Below are 23,288 nucleotides of genomic sequence, written 5' to 3' on the forward strand. Positions count from 1 at the left end.
TGTTATGGAGGATCATTATGATAAACATAGTCCTGTGTCAATTAAAAATCGCGACAAACGTTTTAGACGAGGAAACGTTAGATGAGTGTATGGTTATTAGTATATGTTTCCAGGTCGACTGAAGTCCGATGCTATAAGGCTGAATAGTAAAACAATTCTGCTCACAAGTGTTTTCAACGTGTTTCAAATTCGTCGGAATAAAGAAACATAAAAAGTACATTTTGGGGGAGATGGCATACAAAAAAGTGAATTCTGAACAGGCGTCAAAGTGACAACGTTTCACTGTAACTTCGATCAAAAACGAAAATCATTGTAAATCATATCATCCTTTTCAAAATTTTAATTGAACAACTTAAATTTATTTACAAAAAGCAGCAGTTCTTGAATCTACATTTATTTCAAGGTTTTGAATACATTTATGTTTAGCGTCAGTCCTAAAATACAAGTATAAGCTGTACAAAAAGTTATTAAAGGAGTCCTGTTTTATGTGTCTGTTACGAATTGTATGGTAAATTGTTTTAAGCGGCACCAAGAGAAAAATAACATCCTTCGTTACATGTACAATTGGCATTCCATTGATAAAAATAATGGTGTCGGTTAGTATAAAACGGACCTAACCTCTTTAAATCGCATTTTGGAGAATTTATTTCTTCCAATAGACTCTCCCACGAGTATATCTCGGTTCTTGTCCAACTGTTACCGTCCTTCATTTGATCAGGTTCAAGAACTTTCTCGTTGCCCATCCTCAAAACGATTTTTAATGGCCCTTTATTGCAATAAATAGGAGTTTTTTTCAATATTTCTGTATTATGTCTAGTTATTGAGTTCCTTGTAGTTCAGCGATTATCAAACTAACTACTTCTTTGATTGGAAATAGGCATGTAGACAAGCATAACAGACTTTAATGTTCTCTAACCATTACGAATATTACCTGGCAAATTGATGGCATTTACCTACTACCTTGCGTTTGGTTGGGCGAATTTTAAGTTATAGTCTATAATTGTATGGATTTGTAAAAAGTGTGCAGCGATTTTTTTAGTGTGCGCCAGGCTAAAAAAAGTTTAGCTACCACTGATGTAAAAAATGCATATCTATGATTTAAAACGTCTTTCCTTCATAAGCTTATGTTGATATTGCACGGCTATCAAACGATTTTCGTCAAATTCTATGTTGAAAAATACAACCTTCTTTCGTCGTTAACCGCCAACATTTTATAGTCGGTATTTTCATTCTTGTGGGATCACGTTTGAACTGCCTTTCGACAACCACAAGACGACTACTACCATGGCAAAAACGTCTAGGCTATAGTATGCACTGACAGGCTGCACCCATCACAGCCTCACCACATGACATGTAACCTGCTTACATTTCAACCAACGCCTTTGTCTGTGTACAAATCGCTTCCCTGACTGCCAAGTGGAAAGTTCATATGTCCGCTGGCGATGTGCTAACGTCCCGGGCAAACTTTGCGCTAAGGTTTACTTGTGATCAAACAGGCTGGTGCGGGGAAGTTCGAACTTTTATTGAGGCGCTATGTACAGCAGGTTAAAACAAAGTCAGTCGATTAACGTATAAATTCAGCAACGCGATGCGTCTGACATGTTTGTTATTATAGGATTTTCGTTGCAGGGTTTTATAGCACAATGCAGGCAAGACGCAACACTCCGTGTTTCGTGTCAAACGTTTATTGACGCAGACCCGCAGCGGTGCCTTACCTCAACTGCTGCATTAACAAAAAATAATTTTGTTAAAAATAGGCATGGTATTAATTGCTAAAACTTGGTACAAAGCAAACTAATTAAGAGCCAATTTTATCAATTATAAAAATACCCAGTTGTGTATCTAGTTATCTTTACCCATGTATGCACTATAATACGAGAAAATACCATTTATATTAATGCTTTGTTGAGGCATTTGTGCCTTTACTGGCCTAAACATACCCAAAATAGTTAATGGCGATATGGTTAAAATATAGATTTCCAACCCTTAATTCAACAACGTATAGCATCACGAAAGTCAGTCCATTTCATTGACTTGTTCTGCCCATTATAGGTTCTCGGGTTTATTTTCTCAAATCAAAACTACCAAACCTAATGCCGGAGGCCTAAGCGACATGCGAAGCCTTATAGGATGGGCTAAGGCCAGTTTGACTTGAGTTGCGAGATTTCTAGAATATTAAGCACAAACCTATTCAAAGTGTTGTAACGATTTGCTCATAAAAAACAAACATATATGGAGCTCCAGGTTCGTTTTGAAATATTTACAACTGTATATAACGAAGTGCTCGCATAACAACAAGCAATTCAACAAATTAAAATCAACATCAGTTCCAAACAGGAGACTAAAATGTTTTTTTTAATACAAGAATTAGGCGTTTTGCGGAGATCCATGATGTAATTTCTCCCAAAACACCTCTAAATATGTTTGCAATAATAAAATAAATGCAAATTAGTTTAATGTGCATTATCACAGAAAACGCCAGAGAAGGAGTCGAAAGCTTCGTTTCTTACAAAGGCACGATGGTCGAGTTGTTTGCTGATAGAATACAACGGTTGTTCTTAGGGGGTTGTATTTCGAAGATGGCCTAGGTCTCAGATATGAGCGGGCGTCTCGTCGAAATACCTAAAAATGGCCATTAAGCTTGATTGCTTCCTACAATATGTTATCCACGCAAAAGTTAGACAAAGTTCGCAAAATATCGAGTTTAATGTAACGGTTTTAACAATAAGCGATTTTAACTTTAGACGGATCGGATTTACTTACGGTTTGGTACCGGGATTTTTTGTTTGCTTGAATATCAAGTCCGAACTACTACTGCTACCACGCCGGCCGTATCTTTAACATAATATTATTAGGCATCACTAAGTGTTACGCCTTATCTTGGTCACTGCTTTAACGTCCTGTCCCTGACCGGATGTCGCACTCAAGTTAAACATTAGTATTTATTAATATGAGAATGGCCGTATGGCGCGAACGCCAACACTAACACTAAGCGCAATCTATAGCACAGCGGCTAGCGCGTACGCTAGCTCGCTTGCTCCTAAAAACATACAGTGTACCACGCCAAGCTCAAAACAAGACTGCCTGGGTTCCCTAGTCTCAGCCACTTCTGAAACTAAGGAATTGCCCTTTAGCAATAAAACAAAGGCGGAAAACAATTAGTGGTAATAAGTGAAAAACGCAAAAGTCGAAAATATAATTTGGTGTTACATAAGCACATCATGTCGCACAACAAGCCTGTATAGTCGAAATACAATTTGATAGTGATTTAGCCCAAAGCTTAATTGCTTTCTTATTGTCTTTTTAATAAGGCAAAATAGAGTTCGCATAATATCGCGTTTATTGCAGTACTTTTAACAGCTAGATTCTTGTATATTGGATTTTTCTTCCGTTTAAAAAAAAAAGTACTATGGATGCCGTTATCGTTGGCAAGTAGGCCTACTTCAGAAGGGCCTGATCACAGAATACACATTGTGCATTAGTGTATATGCATGTTTCAATTGCTGCTATAACTAAAGGTTCTAAATTTCAGTGATTCCCAATCGATAGATGTCACGGGTTTTCTTTGCGTTAAAGATGTTTTGTATCTTATCCAAGTGTCGTGTTCTTTAGTCGAGTATTGTAGAAGTTTCGTAACAGAAACAAAACACAGCATGATTGCATGTTAAACTATCACAATCATACCATCGAGTATAACATGTTATTTCAACGAAGTTACATAGGCTAAGGATTGAACAACGCGTATTGTTGATTTGAAAACCACGGATTAAAGGCTTTGACTACCATTAAACCGTGCCCGCACGCGTTTTTCCTGGTTAAAATGGCACGAATTTAGACTGGTAATTTAGCAGTGGCATTTCAGGCGCAATATACAACTTTGCTTTTTAGGGTATTTATTAATTTTACATTGCATAATGTTTTAGCAAAACGCAAAATTTCATAAGAATTTGACTTTATAAAGATGAAGAATTAAAATAGATTTTTTTACAATCACGCAGATAATCGCGATATAATTTATACCACGCCATGTTAAATAAATGCCGCTTTTATACCGACAGTATCCTTATAACTAGGGCGATTATTTTTTTACCTAAAAAATAGGAAATTTTGACCTAAAAAATTAAAATTTTGACAAATTTTGACCTGAAAATAATTTATTTTGACAAAATTTTGACCTGTTAGAAATACATTGATTTAAATAACCTAGGCGTCGTTAATCACGCGTTTTTTATGCCGTATTTTGCTCTAATAAAGATATAATACGGTTAAAATGACTTTAAACATAAATCAAAACTAAATTTTTTTGATAAAATTAAACGATAAATTTCAAAACAACTGAACAACGAATTTCAAAAAGCTGACTATAGTTTTCTTTTAATTTTGAAAAAAAAAAGATTTCACAAATTGTACCGCTTACTGCTGTTTTTATAGATTTAAATCGCCGGTATAACGCCAGTATAGTCTTTTGCAAAGTAAAATTAACCTGGTTAATACGCTATTTAACTTGGGCAACGTAGGTTAGATTTTGACTGGCAAGTAATTTATTTAACCTGAAAAAAAGCCGGGTATTTCATTTAGTAAATAATGATATTAGTTTCAAAACCTGACTATTGTCAAAATACCATTTCCACAGTATTCGAAAAAATCGACATTTCGCGGGTCCGGCCCGCGACGGGATTTTGAGCGGCCCGCAGACAGTTTCCGGTTGTGGCCCACGGCCACATTCTGCCACAAATAATAGTGATTGCTAGTTATTCTTTAGTTCTTTGTTTTCTTTGTGTTTTTAGATTCTTTGTTTTGTGTTAACATTATATTTATAATTTACAATAAATATTTTTCCATGGATTTGCTAAGAAACGTAAGTTTGACGAAGAGTGTCGCGAATTTAACAAGGGCTGGATGCAAAAATACATTTTCACTCAAGTCGGCAATAATCAGAATTTTCTTTCGAATGACAAAATCTGCCCGAATCCGAATGGTGAAAACAAACGATTATGGTTGCACATCAATCATAAAGAATGTTTGAATGATATAAGATGAATATATTTCGCTACTAAATACCTGATTAGTATTGATGCTTTTGGTAGAGAAATATTGTTATCTTATAACATTCAAACATACTGATTTTTGGTTTCCCAAGTTTTGTACTTGGCTTATTTTTTACGTCGGGAAGAAAGCAGTATGTTTGATGTGCAATAAAAGTGTTGCCGTGTTTAAATAGTACAACTTTAGCCCCAATTATGCGCCAAAACACGCAAGCTTTGGCAGTACCTAATCCGGCCCGCCAAGTACTTTATTTTCTCATATCTGTCCCGCCGACCGGAAAAGTTGCCCGCTCCTGTCTTATGCAAACATCATTATAAACATTCAAGATAAAAAATAACATAAATTGCACATTTTAATTTATATTTTGTACTTCTTATTTTTAGCAAGAATGCGACAGTTGACTGATAAACCTTAACTTGACTTTGTACACGAAATGCAACTTAACCGTATAGGCCCTGGACACAACTTTAGTAAAAGGCTGTTATACGTGTTATGTCACTTGTGACCGCTGAGAAATCTACCAATAAGTACGAATAGAACGAAAGGCAGTAGGTGGCTACAAAAAGGTAATAAAACGCCAATAAACAAATTCCGCCGTTCACATTCCTCACTCATACATCCTTGACTCTTGGCAACCAAGCTTATCTAGAGTGTTTTCTGGTGTATACGTGCAAATGGTGAACGGACTTTACGGTTTTGTTCCTGTCCGGGTTTTCGTAGATGAGGTATTCGTATGAAGATGGCGGAAACACACTTTCGACCAGTTGTAAATAGGCCGACCAAGGAAGCTTCTTGCAGCTCCAAATGAGGTGGTGGACCATGTCGTCGGTGAGGTAATATGGGAATTCGTTCTCATGAATTCTCGTACAATCTGTATATATATATATATATATACATGCATCGTCAGTCTGAAGGTCGTGATACACAATGTGAGCAAGTTCGCGATATACAATATTTATGTAGGCCTATGTTTAAAAATTAGGGTTTGGTTGCGATTGGAGATTACCGATAATATCGGATTAAAACCGATAACCGATGTTAAGTCGCAGCATCGCTACGTATTTGATACTATAGGCGGGTGTCAGTGTGCCGAATCGACGTTAAATTTTCTAGGAATTTCAGCCACGATTTGCGATACAGTGCAGAAATTTCTGCCTTAAAAGGAAAGAAAAATGGTATGCCAACCTAATATAAAAAAGAGCTTTTGGGCCCATAAGCTAGTCAAAATTATCTTTGAAGGTTTTAATTTGACATATTTTGCTTGTTAAACATAGCAACACCGTGATTTGGTATCTAATCCGATCGCGATACTTTTTGGTCGAAAAATATCGGTTATTGGTATCGGAATAAAATATCTAGTATCGAGCATCGCTAGTTACATTGTACATTAAAGGATTTCGCATGCTGCCCGCTTATTGCAACATAGTAAAATCGGTTCCATCCTAGTAAAATCGGTTCCATCGCAATTAAGGAAACTTTTAAATTTATTCACAACTTTTAAATTTATTCACAGGAAAAAGTGTAATCTATTTAACAAGGTTATCTCTTACCTGAAGGTTTGGCCAAGGAATCGTTGACAAATTTCACGTTTTCATTGTGGCCATTCTGGTTTGTTGTTTTCACAGAGAAGGGTATCTTAAGGTAGGTATGTTTGCAGTAGCTATCTAAGGAATCCCACTCTGCCTTTACCCTTGCCATCTCTAATCTATATGAACGAGCAATCTCCTGCGACCTAGCAAAAACAAATTGCAGGCTTTGTATTTTTATGTGCGGTATTATTGTACGACCTTTTTGGGTTCGATGAAAACTCTATGGGCATATCTAGGGGGTTTGCGTGCTTGGGAAGTAAATAATATTTTTCGCGCTTTACGCCATATATAACGTCTTTGCACTATGAGAGAATTCGAACCATTGATCCCTGTGCCACACAGTTAACCTTCACAGGTTTAAAGTTACAAGCTTGTTATTAAAAATAACAAAATATAATCTAATATTATTAAAAGTGTGTCCACTTGTCTTTAGAATTACAATTTTGTTTGTGACGCATTCAATAAAAAATTGGTAAGCTAACCTTTCTTTGATGGCCTTTTTCATTTACACGGCCCTGTAATTTTTAGGTTCGTTCTATACCAGTGGTTCTCAACCTTTTTTCTTCCGTGGCCCCTTTTCGTTGCACAAAAATTATGTGGCCCATAAATGTTTATGAAAAAAAAAACTATAAACTAGGTTTAGAACAAAAAAGAGCAGGCCATGTATCAAAATAGATTATTTCTTTAACTGCGCATTATGGGATACTATCTGCTGAACAATAAATTTACATTCCTTCTCAATTCCTCCCCAAGCCATTATTCCTGTAAAATTAAGTATAGCTGTTCTATACTGAAAGCTTTGTCAACGCAAAAAAATCTGGAAAAATATCAAATATTTAAGTACTCCTCAAAGAAAAAAACATACGATAAATTTGAAATTGCAATATTAACTAATCCTAGCATCCAGTGCTGAAAACAATCATATTATATGACCGAAGTCCCAGTTTAATAACTAAAGGGCTAGTCAGTTCTTTTTTCTACACACGACAAATCAAGTCCCAACCAAGTCTTTGTCATAACAAAAGTCATGTAATAAACGTACAAAATGATTGTTAAAAAATCATTGAACAAGTTCAGTTCTGAAAATATTTCGTATAAATCTAAAAAAATAATTTTACAATTTTTTTTTTTGCAATCAGGGGACGTAACTAGAAAGTCAAACAGGAGGGGTCCTGAATTTTCAACTTTGGAAATACCCCTATTTTCGTCTGACGTTAATGAATAATGACGTCATAAAACAGTGACAGTATCACGCCATAGAATGGTGATTGCAAGACGACATAGAAAACTAATTAGAAACAGAAAAATTACGTCCAGCAAAAGCGAGCACGTGCGTCGTCGACAATTCTGTCAGGCGCCAGCTGCGAAACCACAGTGTGCAATCGTTAACTTCAGGCGAAAAAATAAACCAAAACCGTGAAATATGCGTGATTGATTGTGGTAAAATCCTACATAATTCGACTATCAGCAGCGCAGTTTTCTAAGTTCCATGAACGGAACTAGCGCTAAATTACAAGCACGTCTTTCGCCACCTGCAATAAACGAAGATCGTTTTCCCCAGGTGTTATTACGCCACGATTAGCGGAACATCAGCGCCGAGCTGTGTGCCAAGTCAGCTACTACAAGCTGCGGTTGAGGGGAAATAAGTTGTATCAATTGTACACTAAACACGTGGTCTTAGCGGTTTTCTTAATCAGGTGAATGGTTCATCCCAAGGTGAATAAAATTCTTGCAGGGGTGAACCAACCAAAAGGGGTGAATAAGGGTGAACTTTCAGAGATGGATGATAGCTTGTGAGCAGGTCGGATATTCGGGGTGTTCAACCTGTTCAGTGAACAGGTGAAAATTTCCAAAAACAAAATCGATTCTAAGTTTTTTCACAACGGGTGAATGAAGTCTGGAGATAGATGCTAGGGGTGAACAAAACTCAAAACGGTTAAGAAGCACTGTCTTAGAGTATGTCCAAAGAGCATAATTTTGCGTTAACTATCATTACTTAAAAATGGAGACTTTGAAACGCGCACGACAGTCACCATTACACACCTCATTTTTAAGACTATGCTTCTCCCAGTGGATATACGCCACTGGGGGCAATGGATAATGTATAATATTCTTAAAAAACGTAACTCATACCAAAGAACTGGTAACCGAGTAATGTTGTAAAAGTTTATCAAAAAACACTTTTACAACATAAAATCCAACTATTTACTATGTAACGTAGAATAGATCGTTTAAAGCAAAACTTCTTTCAAAATATAAGCAAACTGATACCTGCCAAACACAAAACGTTTTGCCTTTATTTTTGCCTTTGCCAAATCCCAGCTGTACGGCGTTAAAGATGTCAGTATCCCGAACTCATCTCGATATTCCTAATGTAAAACGCGCATATTTACCCTCTTTGTTTTTAATTAGACTTTGTGGCAAGGAACACACATTAAAACATTACAATACAAGGAATAATGTTTCTGTTACCCAAGTCGAATATGTTGTTTCGGAAAATCTTAAATGATGTTCTGTTGTAGTTCCTTTGCCTTCCAAACTTGGGTTCTGCAACGAAACTTTTGGTTTTGCAAATTCTTTTAAATTTCTAGAACATAATTTTGTGTAAACATATTTTCGCGACTATATGTCTCAAAGATGAAATATTTTGAAAATACTGGTTGAAATATTTTGAAAATATTGGTTGAAATATTTTGAAAATACTGGTTAAAATATTTTGAAAATATTGGTTTTTACAAAATATTGGTTAAAGAGGTTGCTGCAAATCGTTAAACTTACTAAGTTTAGTTGATATACTTGAAGCAAGAGTACAATGATTTCCGCGACGCAAATTCCAACCAACAGCAAGCAGAATGGTGAACTATACCCAAAAGATGGCATAACAGCTAATCCAAATTATGGCACCTTTTTAGCACCATAATTAAGTTTGCTTCACAAAATCAAGTAATACCGCATCGCTATAACTTTTAGAAACCTTTTTAGTTTGGTAGAACTCCTAAACACACTAAAAACTATGTTTTTTGCACAAAATACGGTTATTACATTGTATTAAGCAAAACTTTTCAACTCGAAGACGTGACGCACGATTTGAAAAACGCCAATTTACTTAGACCCCGTGGCGATGGCTACAAATAATTACAAATAAAAGCTGTAAAACACTACTTTCGTAAAGCAAGTTGGCAAAAAAACATAAATTGAACAAACATGCTTTCGCCCAAATGTTCTTATTTTAAATCAAATGGCACAACCCTTACTTTGAAAAGACCAACAATATGCGCTTTCCTTTAGAATTAACAGATTTCCTTATAGCCTTCTAAATATTAAAAACATATTTACATTAATGAAGTTTAATATGTATATATATATCCTTCAATAATTTAAGTTTAACTTTGCTGAAACTTACTACTTGTGAAGCTGTAGAACTATAATATTACTGTTATTGGCAGGGTGGTCTTAACAAACCTAACTACAAACCATTGCACATTAAATGAAAATGATACAAGCACGTATTAAAACGTCATAATCAAGCAACATTACAGAAACGTGCATGAGTGTACCCAACAATTGCAATTGTTGCAAAAAACAGAAAAGCCTCGATATCGCAGATGATTTCCGGCTTTATTCTTTTGATGTTTTACGTCATTGCTGAACTACTGTTAGTCACTTTGCGTTAGTAAAAATACCATACCAGATCTGCATAAAAATAGGTCTTGCCTGAAACCTGCAAAACCAAAGGGTAGCATGTTTACACATTTACAATCGTACACCATGTCGGGTTGTTGCAGGTTGAAGTTTAACAATTTGTAATTGTCATTACAACAATATTCCAGATTGTACCTATCACTGACTCCTACCTTAGACATTGATCTTAAAAAGGGCTTATGGAGCCCATATCCGCTCTCGGTTTAGTTCATACCAATCAAAGTTTTAGTTTGACTTTACTGCTAAAATACAGCCCGCAAAGTGTATGTATAAACTTCATTATTACCGGAAATCACGATTATACGACCAAGACTTGCAACTGCAAGCACCATATCTTGGTAAAAATCAGTTGGCTGGCAAGCAAAATCGTGAAATGACCCTTTAAAAACCAGTAAGAGGTAAAAAATAGCATTTGGTCACACTTTTAAAATAAATGTTAAATAACTTTGTCCTGTTAGAAATTTGTTCATGATCAATTATAATTTATATCTCACAACTATAATTATTTACCTGCCCGATTTACCGCCCATAGTTGAGAATGAACTTCGTTAATTAAAACAGGAAAAATAAAATAGCCTAGGCATATTTGTATTTCAATGGCAATACAGGCAAACATTCGTGACTTAAATGCAAAAAAAATTGGACAACGTATAGTATTTAAGTCAGTGGTTCTCAACCGACCAGTCCGCGCACCGGTGCCGGTCCGCGTCAACTTTCCTGTCGGTCCGCCAAATATGTTACAAATTTATATTTCAATTGCAAAATTCAATATGTTGATAGCTTGTCCATCAATTTTAAAACAGAGGTTCCCAACGTGGGCGGTACCGCCCCCTTGTGGGCGTTGGCGAGTTACAAGGGGGCGTTTTGAGTCTTTTCATAATTTGGGGGGCGCTGAACGCACATAAGGGGGCGTTACATAACAGTACTTATATCAAAATTTTATAAAAAGTTCACATAAAAATAGTAACAAACAGCACTGTAGGACGTAGGTAACTTTTAACCTTAAATGACAACTTCCGTACTGCGAACTGTAGTAGTTTCCCGACCATTGTTACGTAATAATTGGCTTTTTATGTAAAGCTGTTGGTTGCTGTTGCGTTTCACCGTTTTATACGCGGCAAAATGTTTGTATATTTAAAGCAGGGGTCGCCAACCTACGACCCTCGACCCGCCGCCTCAACTAGACACGAGTCCATTTTAAAGACTTTTTGACTATTTTAACTTAGTACGGGTGAAAAATTTTCGGGCTTCGCGCGAATTATTCTTTGGACTAGATCAGCGCTTCTTTACCGTTGGGACGTGGAAGTCCGCAATTTTTTTTTTTTAATTTTTACCGGTCTGTATTTTTCTGTATTTAGAACCACTGATTTAAGTGATACTTGTTGCCATACAACTTTTTTCTTAACCTACTGGTTACCACCTAAAATTAAGCTACATGGTTTGACTTATTAAGATTGCAAATAATTTTAGGTAAGATTTCTCATATGCTATGTTCGCTAACAAAAAACAATAAAGAGAATATGATTTTCGCTATCATTACCCTTATATTTGGGCCTCGGCGAAAATTAGGAAGAGAAAAACTGCCTTACAATATGTCTGACGGACGATTGTCAATTTATAAAATAATTGTTAAAAAAGTGAAATATTTTTTAGTTTTTTTATTGAGAACCACTGACCTAGAAGTAACACTAGCCTGATTGCGTAAAATCTTTATTCAAAAACGTTAGTTACGCTCATACGTAATTGGTATTTGGGTTTAGTTTCTATATTCTAGTAACGTTGTGATATTTAAAGGTGTATCTGTAGCTATTTCACGATGTACATTGCAGTGTTGAAATAACTTAAATCAATGAGTGTTGCTAGACTTAAGTGCACTTAAGTCACTCTTTCCAAATGACTTGACTTGACTTCATCTTTTACAAAAATGACTACACGACTTGGGTTTAAATAAAGTGTTGTCATTAGGCATTTCTCTTATAAAATTGTTTTTTGTTTTGTTTCAATTGGAACACGTTTTTTAGTTTCAATTGAAACACGTAAAATATTAGTATTCTATATTTCGCGTTTTTGTTATTTTTTAGTTGAGTTATTGCTCAAATCGGACGAGTTTAAAAATTGTAATAGTTTAAGGTTTAATTTTTACAACAAAAATTGACTTGGCATTGACTTGTTCTAATTATGACTTGACTTGCTTTTCAAAAATATTTGACTTTCTTCAGCGCTTTACGAGAGTGTCACAGTGGAGTGCTTCCGATGATTTGCGTTAACCTTTTGCGAACGAGCACGTGATAGTGGACCACTAATTTGACGCTCTTGTTTTGCGTCGGATTGTCGAACGCCAAAACTTCGTATTCGTTCGGCGGAAATGCGGCGTCCAATTGTGACGTATATTCCGACAAAGGGCGAAGGCCGCAAGACCAAAGCGTGTGGTGTTCAACATCCGGCGGCAGACTGTAGGGAAAGTCGTTCTTCACAATGCGATATGGACAGCCTGTGAAAAGATCAAACACGATTGTTCTTCACACATTTCCACTGAATTAAATCCGTAAGTGTTCTCTATAGAAAGATATGCAAAGAACAAACTGATAAAACACAAGGTTATGAATTGTAAACTATATACGATAACACATTGGACAGTTAAATTTCTTTTGCAGAAATTAGCTCTTTTCCGAGAAATGCATTCTCTGTGCGGCAAATGCGGAATATCGTTGTCTGTAGGTTATTTTTCTGGATGAAAAAGATATATGTTCCCTGTACGATTTAAAATCAGTACGTCGTTAATTTTAAAATAATAAAACGGAATAGATATTGGTGACATTTTGTTTGCGCATTCGCTGTTTGGCGTTTTTGGTCTCAAAAATCAAGCCGGGCTTAAATACTTACTTTGCGATACAGCGTCATCTTTAATATACTTCACTTCCCTTGATGGAAGTTTTTTAATCGAAAAAGGGTAGTCAAGAAAGGAATGTTGACAGTAGCTGTCCACTGATTCCCACTCTCGTCGAATTTCGTCAATTCTAACTTTATAGGCTTCAACTACATCAGGTGATCTAAAACGTGGTACATTTTGTTAAATATACGTATAATAACGATTTATAAAGTGACTTCATATAAAAACGTTAAGAACCTGGTTTATAGCAACCGCTAGAAAGCGCTACAGAAATAGTCTTGAGTTGACATGTTTTTATGACCCTCTATAGCAGTGGTTCTTAAATTTTGTTAACATGTCGAACCCCTATGTTATTCTGCAAGCGTTCGCCGAACCCCCAAGTTTCGCTCAGTATTCGTTTCTTCTTCCTAGCAGCTGAAACTGGGCATATTCAAATTATAAACTTGCATTTATATGGGCTCAATTAACCAAACTTTCAATTTATAACGTTACATGACACATTTGCACATAAAAAAGAATTCATGTTTCAGAGGTCGTTCTCGCCGAACCCTTGAAACCGCTGCGCCGAACTCTAAGGGTTCGTTTGAACCCTGGTTAACAACCACTGCTCTATGGCCTCTATCTTCAAAATTCATACATTTCGCGTAAAACGCAAAAAATTGTTTTTTAACTATAGAGAAGTGCTACCAACTGGTATGACGGAAGACTATGTCAGGTGTTCCGAAACGTTCCCGGGGAGGTTTACCAGGACGTTTTTAAGGCTTCTTTCCACATTAGAATTAAAGCAAAAATGCTAAACCAAGTCAGGAAATTTTACCTCATGCAATAATCCAAATGTAATTTTATGAACTTTCTGTCATAGTTTAAACTTTTTTAAAGCATTTGTTACGTTCGATCACCGGATAGCGAATTTCAAAACATTTTTTAACTAAATTCAACTAACAGCCGTATAAATAAACCGCAATTATTTTTGAACTTTACACAAATTGTAAAAGGAATCCACATGCTCGAAACCAATGAAGACTACTGAAGATGCATTTTGAGATTGTTTTTTTTAATCTTGGTCTTGGCTGCTATTCTGAAAAATTAATCTTGGCTGCTATTCTGAAAAATAAATTATTGCAATGGGGTGCAATTCACAGGACTTTGGCTAAGACCACACAAAAAGGCCTACAAAGCAACAATATCTTAAGACAGATTAATATATAAAATATTCTTAAATTAATATCTAAAATCTTCGGAATAAGTCCTAAATCATTTAAAGAACGCCTAAAAGGACAAAATAACGCCTGAAATAGTACAGAGAGGGTATGAGACGATCAGGGCCTATCGGTTTGGCTTCGGGTGGTTTGTATCGAAGTTTCGGTGTTGTATGCTCAAACGGCCGTTGGGGCGCCATTGTTTTTGAATTGGCTTGTTTGCTACTGTTTAGTGTAGTGGTGGGTGCTAGTTGGAGTAAGAACTTAAGCTGAGTGGTAATTATTAGGAAATTTAGTGATAAATTTACGGGTATGGTGTGAGGTTAGGTAAATAGTTGTGGGCATTATTGCAGCCACTTTCTCCAGGCGGGTTTAGGACTTTCCGATTAAAACGTTATTACGACTATTGGGCATTATTTCTATTTTGGTTTAAAAACAAAAGCTTTTAAAGGCACCATATCCTCATTCATGAGTAAAGACGAAAACTGGAAATAATGAAATTTGAATTTTAACAAGGTAAAACTGCCTAAGCTAATTATTTGGCAGAGCGAACGTAGATTTGGTTCCACTGGATCTGCCCTATTATTAAGTTTAAAGTAAACTGTGTCGTAAGAAAGGACATTTGCATAAGCATTTGTTTACAATAAAACACCGTCCATAATGCCAGCACTGCCGACGAAGGAAAACAAACTAAAGTCTTTAATTTAGTGACTCCCATGCTTTTTGTTGCCGCAACCCCCTGTCAGTTTTTAAAAATCTACGCGACTCCCCAATTTTGATGTATACACATAAATCATATTTCAATTGTTTATATAAGGCAAAATGTTTAAATTTGTAGACAACTTGTTTCAAAGCTTGACAATAATGTCCGTCTTTGCTTTAAAAGCATAAACAAGTAACTAAAAGTTACAGTTCAACGTCTATTTGCGTCATTAGGTATTTTATCCTAACAAAGAAAAAATCATTGTAAAATTATGACACAACAATTAAAAATCGAATTTTCCGTAAATCCGTAGTAGCTCGAACAACACAAAAATAGTTCATATTGGTTTGCGTATGCCTACCATATGTCCTCTTTTCTCAAGAAAAGTTAATGGTCCTCCGAGGACGCTTAAAAATGCGCAAATGTCTTTTTTCGCATTTCGAGTTACTTGCTTATACTTTTAACAAGAATTTTAGGCGAGACGTTGCATTTATTTCCGAAAAAATACTGTAGCCATTAAACATGCTGAATTGCTGGTTTAAAGGTTTTCCAACAAATTGCCCGCCAGCCCTATCTTCTTGATTGTTATTGCAAAAACATGCGCCAGAAAAATAAAGGGGGCGAATAAGGGTGAACCATCAGAAATGGAGGATAGTCCATTGTTTTTTCAAACTTTGTTACTGTGTTTTGTGCTTTTGTAGTTGTATATATCTGAACTCCAGGAATTGTAGATTTGCAATGGTAAAACTAAGCTTGAGTTGATCTTAACAAAAATCGAAAAAACCTAAGTCATTTTGAGCTGTTGTATATAGACGAGGTAGTTTTATTAGGCGCCAAGCAATTCTTAGGGGGGCGCGAGCTCTACTTCAATATTTAATTTTTTTGGCTTCGTTTGGGTTGCGCACTACTGCTACAGCTGTGCAAACTATGTTTTTGCCAACTTTTAACATTAAAACTGCAAAAAAAAAAATTTTTTTTTCTACTTTTGTTAACTTTTGCATAAAGTATCTTTAAGTGCCATTGGATGTTTTTTTTATTAGTAATACCAATATCATCGAAGGTATAACGGCCCTATTTAATTAGCCTACAGTTTTGCTAACTTAGAGATAAACCATAAAAGTTATCACTTTTTCGAACTATTTTTTATCAAATTTTATATATGATAACAGGCTAGTAACAGGAGGACTCGTACTTTTTTGCGGGAATCTATAATGTTTTTGCAATATTGCCGTTGTATTGTGTGTCGTCACATTTTTCGAACACAATAACGCAATGTTTAATTTCTGCGCTCGACATCACAGCTGTAGCGTCATAAGCAATTAATTTGGAATTCATACCCTATTGCGTATTTTCAAATGTGTTGCGGTTTCACGCTTTTTGGCGCTGTTATGCCCTTGTCGCTTGCTAAAATCTGTCTTTATGACGTTATGCCGCTTTCAAGTTTGGAATGCCGCTTGTACAAACGTCCGCTCAGCTAAAAGCGCCGTTGCGAACAAAACCTCGCACGATTTGCTGTTTTATGACACATTTTGACATTTCCGCTTTGATAAAAGTTATATCACCCGTATGTTTTGTAGCTTTCCGTCACATTGTTTAATGTTTATATGAAGTCAGGGTTTTCTTAAAACTATCTAAATCAGTGGTTCTCAAAGTTTTTTTTTATATTCCTCCCTTAAAGACTTAAACACTGTTAATTCCTCCCCAAAAAATCACAAAAAGGAATACTGCTAAAATTTCACAGTATATGGATATGATGTGCAAGATGCGTTTTTATGATTCATCTCAGAGATACAGGCGCGGATCTAGGATTTCAGTTTGGAGAGGGCCATGCATTTTTTTCAGATATGACGTCACAATTTTTTGAGATATGACGTCACAAAAGTATACCATTGCGTGACGTCATAATTCAGGTAAAAATAACATCGGATGGCCGAATAAACTAACTCCTGCAAAATAACGCGAAAAACAGAACTTTTGAAAGCACGAAAAAGTAAATAAGGTTAGCCTCTACAGTGGGCCGGTTTCCTAGTTTGACCCGGTATGTAGAATATCGCTGAAAGACGCTACCATGTCTATTGTCTACACATCTTGCTTTTTCCCGAAAAGGCGAGAGCAACCTCACATGCCACCGAAAAAGCGCCGAGGCCACGTCGCAATACCACCATAGCGTTGTCTGCTGCGGTCAGCTGTGGTTCTTTCATGACACTTCTCTCAATTTTTAAGTTACTGTAGTTGGTTTTTGCCAAATAAAGTTGATGAAATGAGCAAAACTCTATATTCAAATCCTTACACAAGGGTCGGCAACCTTTGTGTAGTAGTCGCCAAAACCAAACTCAGAAAGGTCCATGCGGGCCGCACAACATATGTTAAATGAGATTTTGTGTTATTACAACTTTATAACAATTGTGAATCAGGTGGGCCTCGGATTTTTTTGCACTTTAAAAACGTGTTTATAATTACTTTTAAGGAGGCAGTAAAGTCTTGGCGCAAATTCGTTAAAAAAGCGTATACTTGGTTTAAAATTCGAGTGCACACGTCGTCATCCCCCTACTACTATTAAAAAGTGTAATAAAACTACTATGAGAAAACGTGATAAATTTTATAGTTAATCTATTTTAGTGTTTGTTAACCATTTGGGGCAAACGTGGCGAGCGATGCGAGCGCGATTTTTTTGGTATACCGGTATTTCTTTTAAATTTCTTGTTTTTGTTACATTTAAAAAAAAATGGTTAAAAAATATTTGTCGATTATGTTTGAATACGTTTTCCGTTTGTCCGCGACGCACTGGACAGCTTTCCACGGCGAAACAGTGAAGAAGCGCTGATCTAGTTCAAAAAGAGCATCAAAACGTACACTGGATGTACAAAGATCATTAGCGCGCAGCGCGAAAATTTTTCGCATTTACACACTTAAAATAGTCAAAAAGTATTTAAAATGGACTCGTGTCTAATTTGTCAAAGAGGCGGCGGGCCAGATGAAGTAAATTGGCAGGCTGGTTCTGATACAGATTTGCATTAAGAACAAAAAAGCTTTTAATTGTACTTGGATATAAGTTAGTTATTATATAGTCGAGGTCAGCGTACGGTCATTAAGCCGTCTCTGCAAATCTGAAAAACGCCGCTTTGCGCGAGTGCACGAAACGAATTTTACAATTTTTTTGAAATATTCATCATATGGCGCCATAAGCTCGTACACCACTACAAAACTTAAAAAGTTGTCTTATTTTGGTGAAAATAGGCCATACTACCTAGGGAACCAAGAAAATAAGCTGCCTATTAAGTAAAAAAAATGTACATATTTTTTAGTTTGGGGGGGCCATGGCCATATCGCCCCCCCCCTAGATCCGCCCCTGCAGAGATAACAGTGAACATTACAAAAGTAGGGTACAATTAAAAAATATAAAAATGCAAAGAACAATTATACCGAACGAAATTTACACAACATTTTTGCAAAGTGGTTTTCATTGTTAATGTTAACCGTGAGCTTCATGTTAAAAAACAATGAAAATTTAGGAGAAAAGCATGTCAGTTTTGTCCGAAGATCTCGGCGTTTGCAAATGTCAAGTGTTCCTTTTTTTGGTCAAAATATCTGTAATCGCACCAAGGCCACATTCGACTAAATGTGTAGTCGGAAATGGAAGACGTGTTTGCTCTGCAACCGTTAATTTGGCATAGTTAGCACCAACTTGTGGATCCAACCCCTGTTTTTTTAAATGATTGATTTGGTAAAAGTCGTTCTCGAGCATTAGCTTTGGCATTTTGCAGAATTTAAAATATATACTGGACGTCTGGACCTGTATACCCTGAACTATTCCTTTAGCACTACTAAAGTCTAACAAATATTCAATTCAAACTTATCTTCAATAAGTATTTGCTAATTAGAAGGATTAGCCTACCAATATAAAACATATTATCCAGGTAACCAGGATATGATTATTGACAGAAATGTGAATCGGTACTGTTAAGTTAGTATTTTTTTTTCAAGATTATACAAGTAGCTGCAGCAGGGCCGGATTAAGACCATAAGAGGCCCTAGGCTTACATTTGTGAGGCCCCTCCCTACTTTTAAGCTTAGAATTTCTCTCTTAACAACATCACATGTTATTGCGTTATGTCAAAAATGACTTCATTAAACTCTTTGTTCTTTTCATTTTCCACATTTAAGCAGTTTTGCTTTTAATTTTAATTTCTTTGATCAAACAACCGTTACAAAATTGTAAAGTTCATTTACGAGGATCAATAAGAAATAGTTAAAGCCATCAAATAGAGCAGGGGTGGGCAATTATTTTTAGCCGCGGGCCGCATGAGAAACCTGAAATATTGTGGCGGGCCGGGTGAAATATAGGATCTAAAATACATACAATATGACGTCATAATCTTGTTTTTACGGTGTAAAACAAATAATCAACCAATTTGTTATTACATTTAGAGTTGTGCGAAAATGTGCAATTTAAGTCGGATTTAAAGAAGGTCACGATCTCGTCGCGCGAGGCGAGAAAAAATTGCGATTATGTTTGTTGAAAATGCAAACTTTAATTTAGATTTAGATGGTGCGTGAAGCATTGAGCACCGACTAAAAATGTATATTGCTTGATATATTAGCGTTTATTAAGTTGTGGGCGCGTTGACCCAAAACTTAAGATTAAAATACGTGAAAATTTCGTACGAAAAACTTCTTTTTAAAACTTTAAGTTACCGATGTGTTAAAAGTTTAACAAACTTAGCCCATATGTAAACTTTCGTTGGAGAGAGTGCCACTGAGCAGAGGACGTTGTTTGTCTGTGAAATTGCCAAAAATCGAGTGGAACATACGAGCAACACAGAATAGAAAATAATTTCCGTTTTAGCATTTAGAACAGCTAAAAATCGAATTTGGCGGGGTCTTGACAATATCTGTCAACTTGCCCTGGTTTTCGCTCAGCCTATGTATTTTTTTAAAATAAGCCGCGGGCCGGATTAAACTGCTTGGCGTATGTTGCCCAGGTCGGAGATAGAGTAAGACTAATATTTTTTTTTTCTAGCTTTCGTCAAAGCAAAATTCTACAAAAGTTCATCAAAATTTATCTGTTTAGGTTTGTCACTCTCAATGCACAGAATGCTCAGTGAGGACAACCTTTCTTGAGACATTGTCGATATCAGTTTATTTTTGATGCTTTAAGCCTTGAGAAAAATCTCTCTCCTGACCATTAATCTTAGGAACAGTCCTAATATTGCTTCCACATTAAGAAAGGCAGTGTTAATTTTTTTTCTTGCACATAATTTTATAAAGGTCTCCATGAGACAAGGAAATATTGCTCTTCTGTACCGGTAAGCCTTTAATTTTGTATTTGTTTCGCGTACAAATCAAATTGTAGAAGCTCATCGGTAAGTTTCGGATCAAAACATCTTCCGGGTACGCTTCCTTTAAAAGTCCTACGCCTCGTCCAGTTTCTACCTTGATTGCTTTCAGATTAGCAAGAAAGAGGAACACTTGTGCAATGTCATTAGCTCTTCTTCTTAAATTTGCTTCAAGTGCGTCGAGCATCGGGATAAAGGAACTTATTTTAAACCTTTCCTTAGAAGGGAGTTTACTTAAAGTGTCAGGTGCATTTATTTGTCTCCTATTGACAGTTCTGTAGTAAATATTCGGCAAGGTTTCTTTTGCTTGCTGATCAAACTCGTCAAACTCATGTCTAATTTCCCTTAGATAGTCTACAAGTGAACTGTACAATTCGGCACAAGTACTTAATAACAATTTAGATTTCTGAAGAACTTTGCTAACCCTGTGAAAACGACCAAGCGCTGCGCCTAATAATTGCCTTTATTATAATGCAAGCGACGTAATAATGACTGTTTACAACGTGTTGAAACCAGTTGTATATAGAATTTTCTACTCTTGAATATAGGCCTATATATATATACTTTAGGTAGGGTTTAAAGAATTACAAACATCGAAACCGAATTTCGAGGCCCCTGGACGTTGAGGCCCTAGGCTTCAGCCTGCCTAGCCTATTGGTAAATCCGGCCCTGAGCTGCAGCTACAAAAAGTTGAAGCTGGGCAACCTTATGTTTTATCCTGTCTTTACTGGACATTTACATACCGGTACTTTTAACCACGTTAAAAATTAACAAACAAACAGTATAAAATAGGCACCTGGTGCCAGACTTGGACAACTAGATTTATTTTTGCTTTTTAAAATTAGATTAGATTTAAAATTATATCATTTTGAGTTTTCTCAAATTAGATTAGAATTAAAATTACCGAATTCTTAAAAAAACGAATTTGAACTAGAATTTAAACTAAACTTACATTTTATTATTCACAATGAATTACACTTAAATTAAGAAGTATTTTAATAGGAATGTGCAGGTCAATTATGTGTGTGCTAATTTTTTCATAGCATATGATTTGTAGTCCGTGAAAATTACGTTTCAACCAAAGAGTTTGAATTCAAATTCTTTGTTTTCACGAAAGAGATTATAAAAAGTTATAATCTCTTTGGTTTTCACTAAGAGACTAAAAATGACGTTGGACAAAGAAGGGATTTTTGGTAAAATCCTAATTAGATTAGAACTAGAATTAGAGCACACAAATTAGATTAGAATTAGCCGCATTTTGCTCTAATTCATTGAAGTAGAAAGCTAGAATTATCTAGTAGTCCAAGTCTGCCTGGTGCTAGTAAACTTCACTTACTGTGGCGAAACAATAGCAATTGTATACCAAACATAGTCTATTATGACGTTGGTTAATTTCCTTCATAAAGTAAAATTTTAATGTTTCCAACTAAGAATATTATGTTTAGAAACTTATTGATGCCTGTTTACGCGTAAAATTTAGGCAGAGTTCGCAAATTTACGAAGAATTAAATTTTTATTTTTAAGCCGTTTGTTAGCGATAGTGATTGAGGCCAAAGCCTAATGACTGCTTACAATGTGTTTACCCACGCAATACTTAGCAGAGTTCGCGAAATATTGCATTTATTGCAGCAGTTAACAGTAAGCATTTGTTTTTTAATGAGGATTTTTCTCACGTTTGACGCAGTTTAGCACCGGGATTGCGTATTTGCTTAAACATGACGCTATTAAGCAAGTCTATGCAATTGCTGCTGCAACCTAAAGTTTTACGTTTGGGAGCTGTTCTCAATTGACAAACGCCACGGGTTTTCGTTACTTAAAAGATGTATTGCATGCTTAACCAAGTGTTGTGCGCTATAGTTAACCGACTTCACATCCATGATTTGAAATTTCTATTTAGTGACACTTAGTTCAAACGTTTAGGCATAAGCAAATTTGTTATGACATTTAAATAAATATGTTTGCATTATTGTCATTTACGAAGATCTTACGAATAATCGGCAAATATTCCATTTAACCTGGACAACGCCGGGTATTTCGTCTAGTTTTACAAATAAAACTAAAGGTTGCAAACTTACTGATGCGTTGGTTTCGTGCGGATGGAAATTTTCCGAAATAAAAAAGTGCTGATGAAAATTTTAAAGGTTGAAAAGCACTGAACTAGACATCCTCTTACGGAGGGACCACTGCTTTAGATCAACATGATACACGCGTGATGTATATGTATAATAAGGCAGTTAAAAACTTAAAGGTATGTACAGTTTCTAACTTAGATTTGTAGGCAAGGGACATGATACACGCGTGATGTATATGTATAATAAGGCAGTTAAAAACTTAAAGGTATGTACAGTTTCTAACTTAGATTTGTAGGCAAGGGCTTAGGCTACTATAAGCTATATAAACAAAATTAAATCGAAAAAACACGTAACCTAAATGAAAAAGCCTTTTGCTACGCTACGTACAACTTATTCACATATTGCTTCCTAATAGCTAAACAATGAAGTTCAAAAAAGTCAAATCTTACCTTCCAAAAATAAATTGCCCATTTTGGACTCTTTCTTCTATGATTTTCCAAGTGTAGGGAAATTTAGCGATAAGAAATCCATTTTCGTCACGATATTCTAAACTGGTAGAATTTCTATCCGACATGTCATTTTGATTTGCCTCGGTCACAGTCATTAGCTCTTTTAGAACGTAGCCTCCAGTCAACAGGAACTTACTAATTCATTGTTGACAAATAAAACACTTTGCTGCGCTCTAAATTATTAGCTAGTAAAATAAATTTGGTTAGATTGATTAAACTTAGGAAACCTAGATTAATATATA

At 35.8% G+C, this 23,288-nt stretch overlaps 1 protein-coding gene across 1 annotated transcript; it reads right to left on the reverse strand.

Annotated features, from left to right (window-relative positions):
• Positions 1-12,571: 12,571 nt before the first annotated feature.
• On the reverse strand, positions 12,572-23,141 carry LOC146148005 (uncharacterized). Its single transcript, XM_083387981.1, has 3 exons — positions 22,987-23,141; positions 13,221-13,387; positions 12,572-12,828 (listed from the first exon to the last, which is right to left on the reverse strand). Exons 1-3 carry the CDS (start codon positions 23,139-23,141, stop codon positions 12,572-12,574), a joined length of 579 nt encoding a protein of 192 aa, XP_083244107.1.
• Positions 23,142-23,288: the final 147 nt, after the last annotated feature.

The sequence above is a fragment of the Ascidiella aspersa genome, chromosome 4 (assembly GCF_963924565.1).
Source record: "Ascidiella aspersa chromosome 4, kaAscAspe10.2, whole genome shotgun sequence".
Classification (NCBI taxonomy): domain Eukaryota; kingdom Metazoa; phylum Chordata; class Ascidiacea; order Phlebobranchia; family Ascidiidae; genus Ascidiella; species Ascidiella aspersa.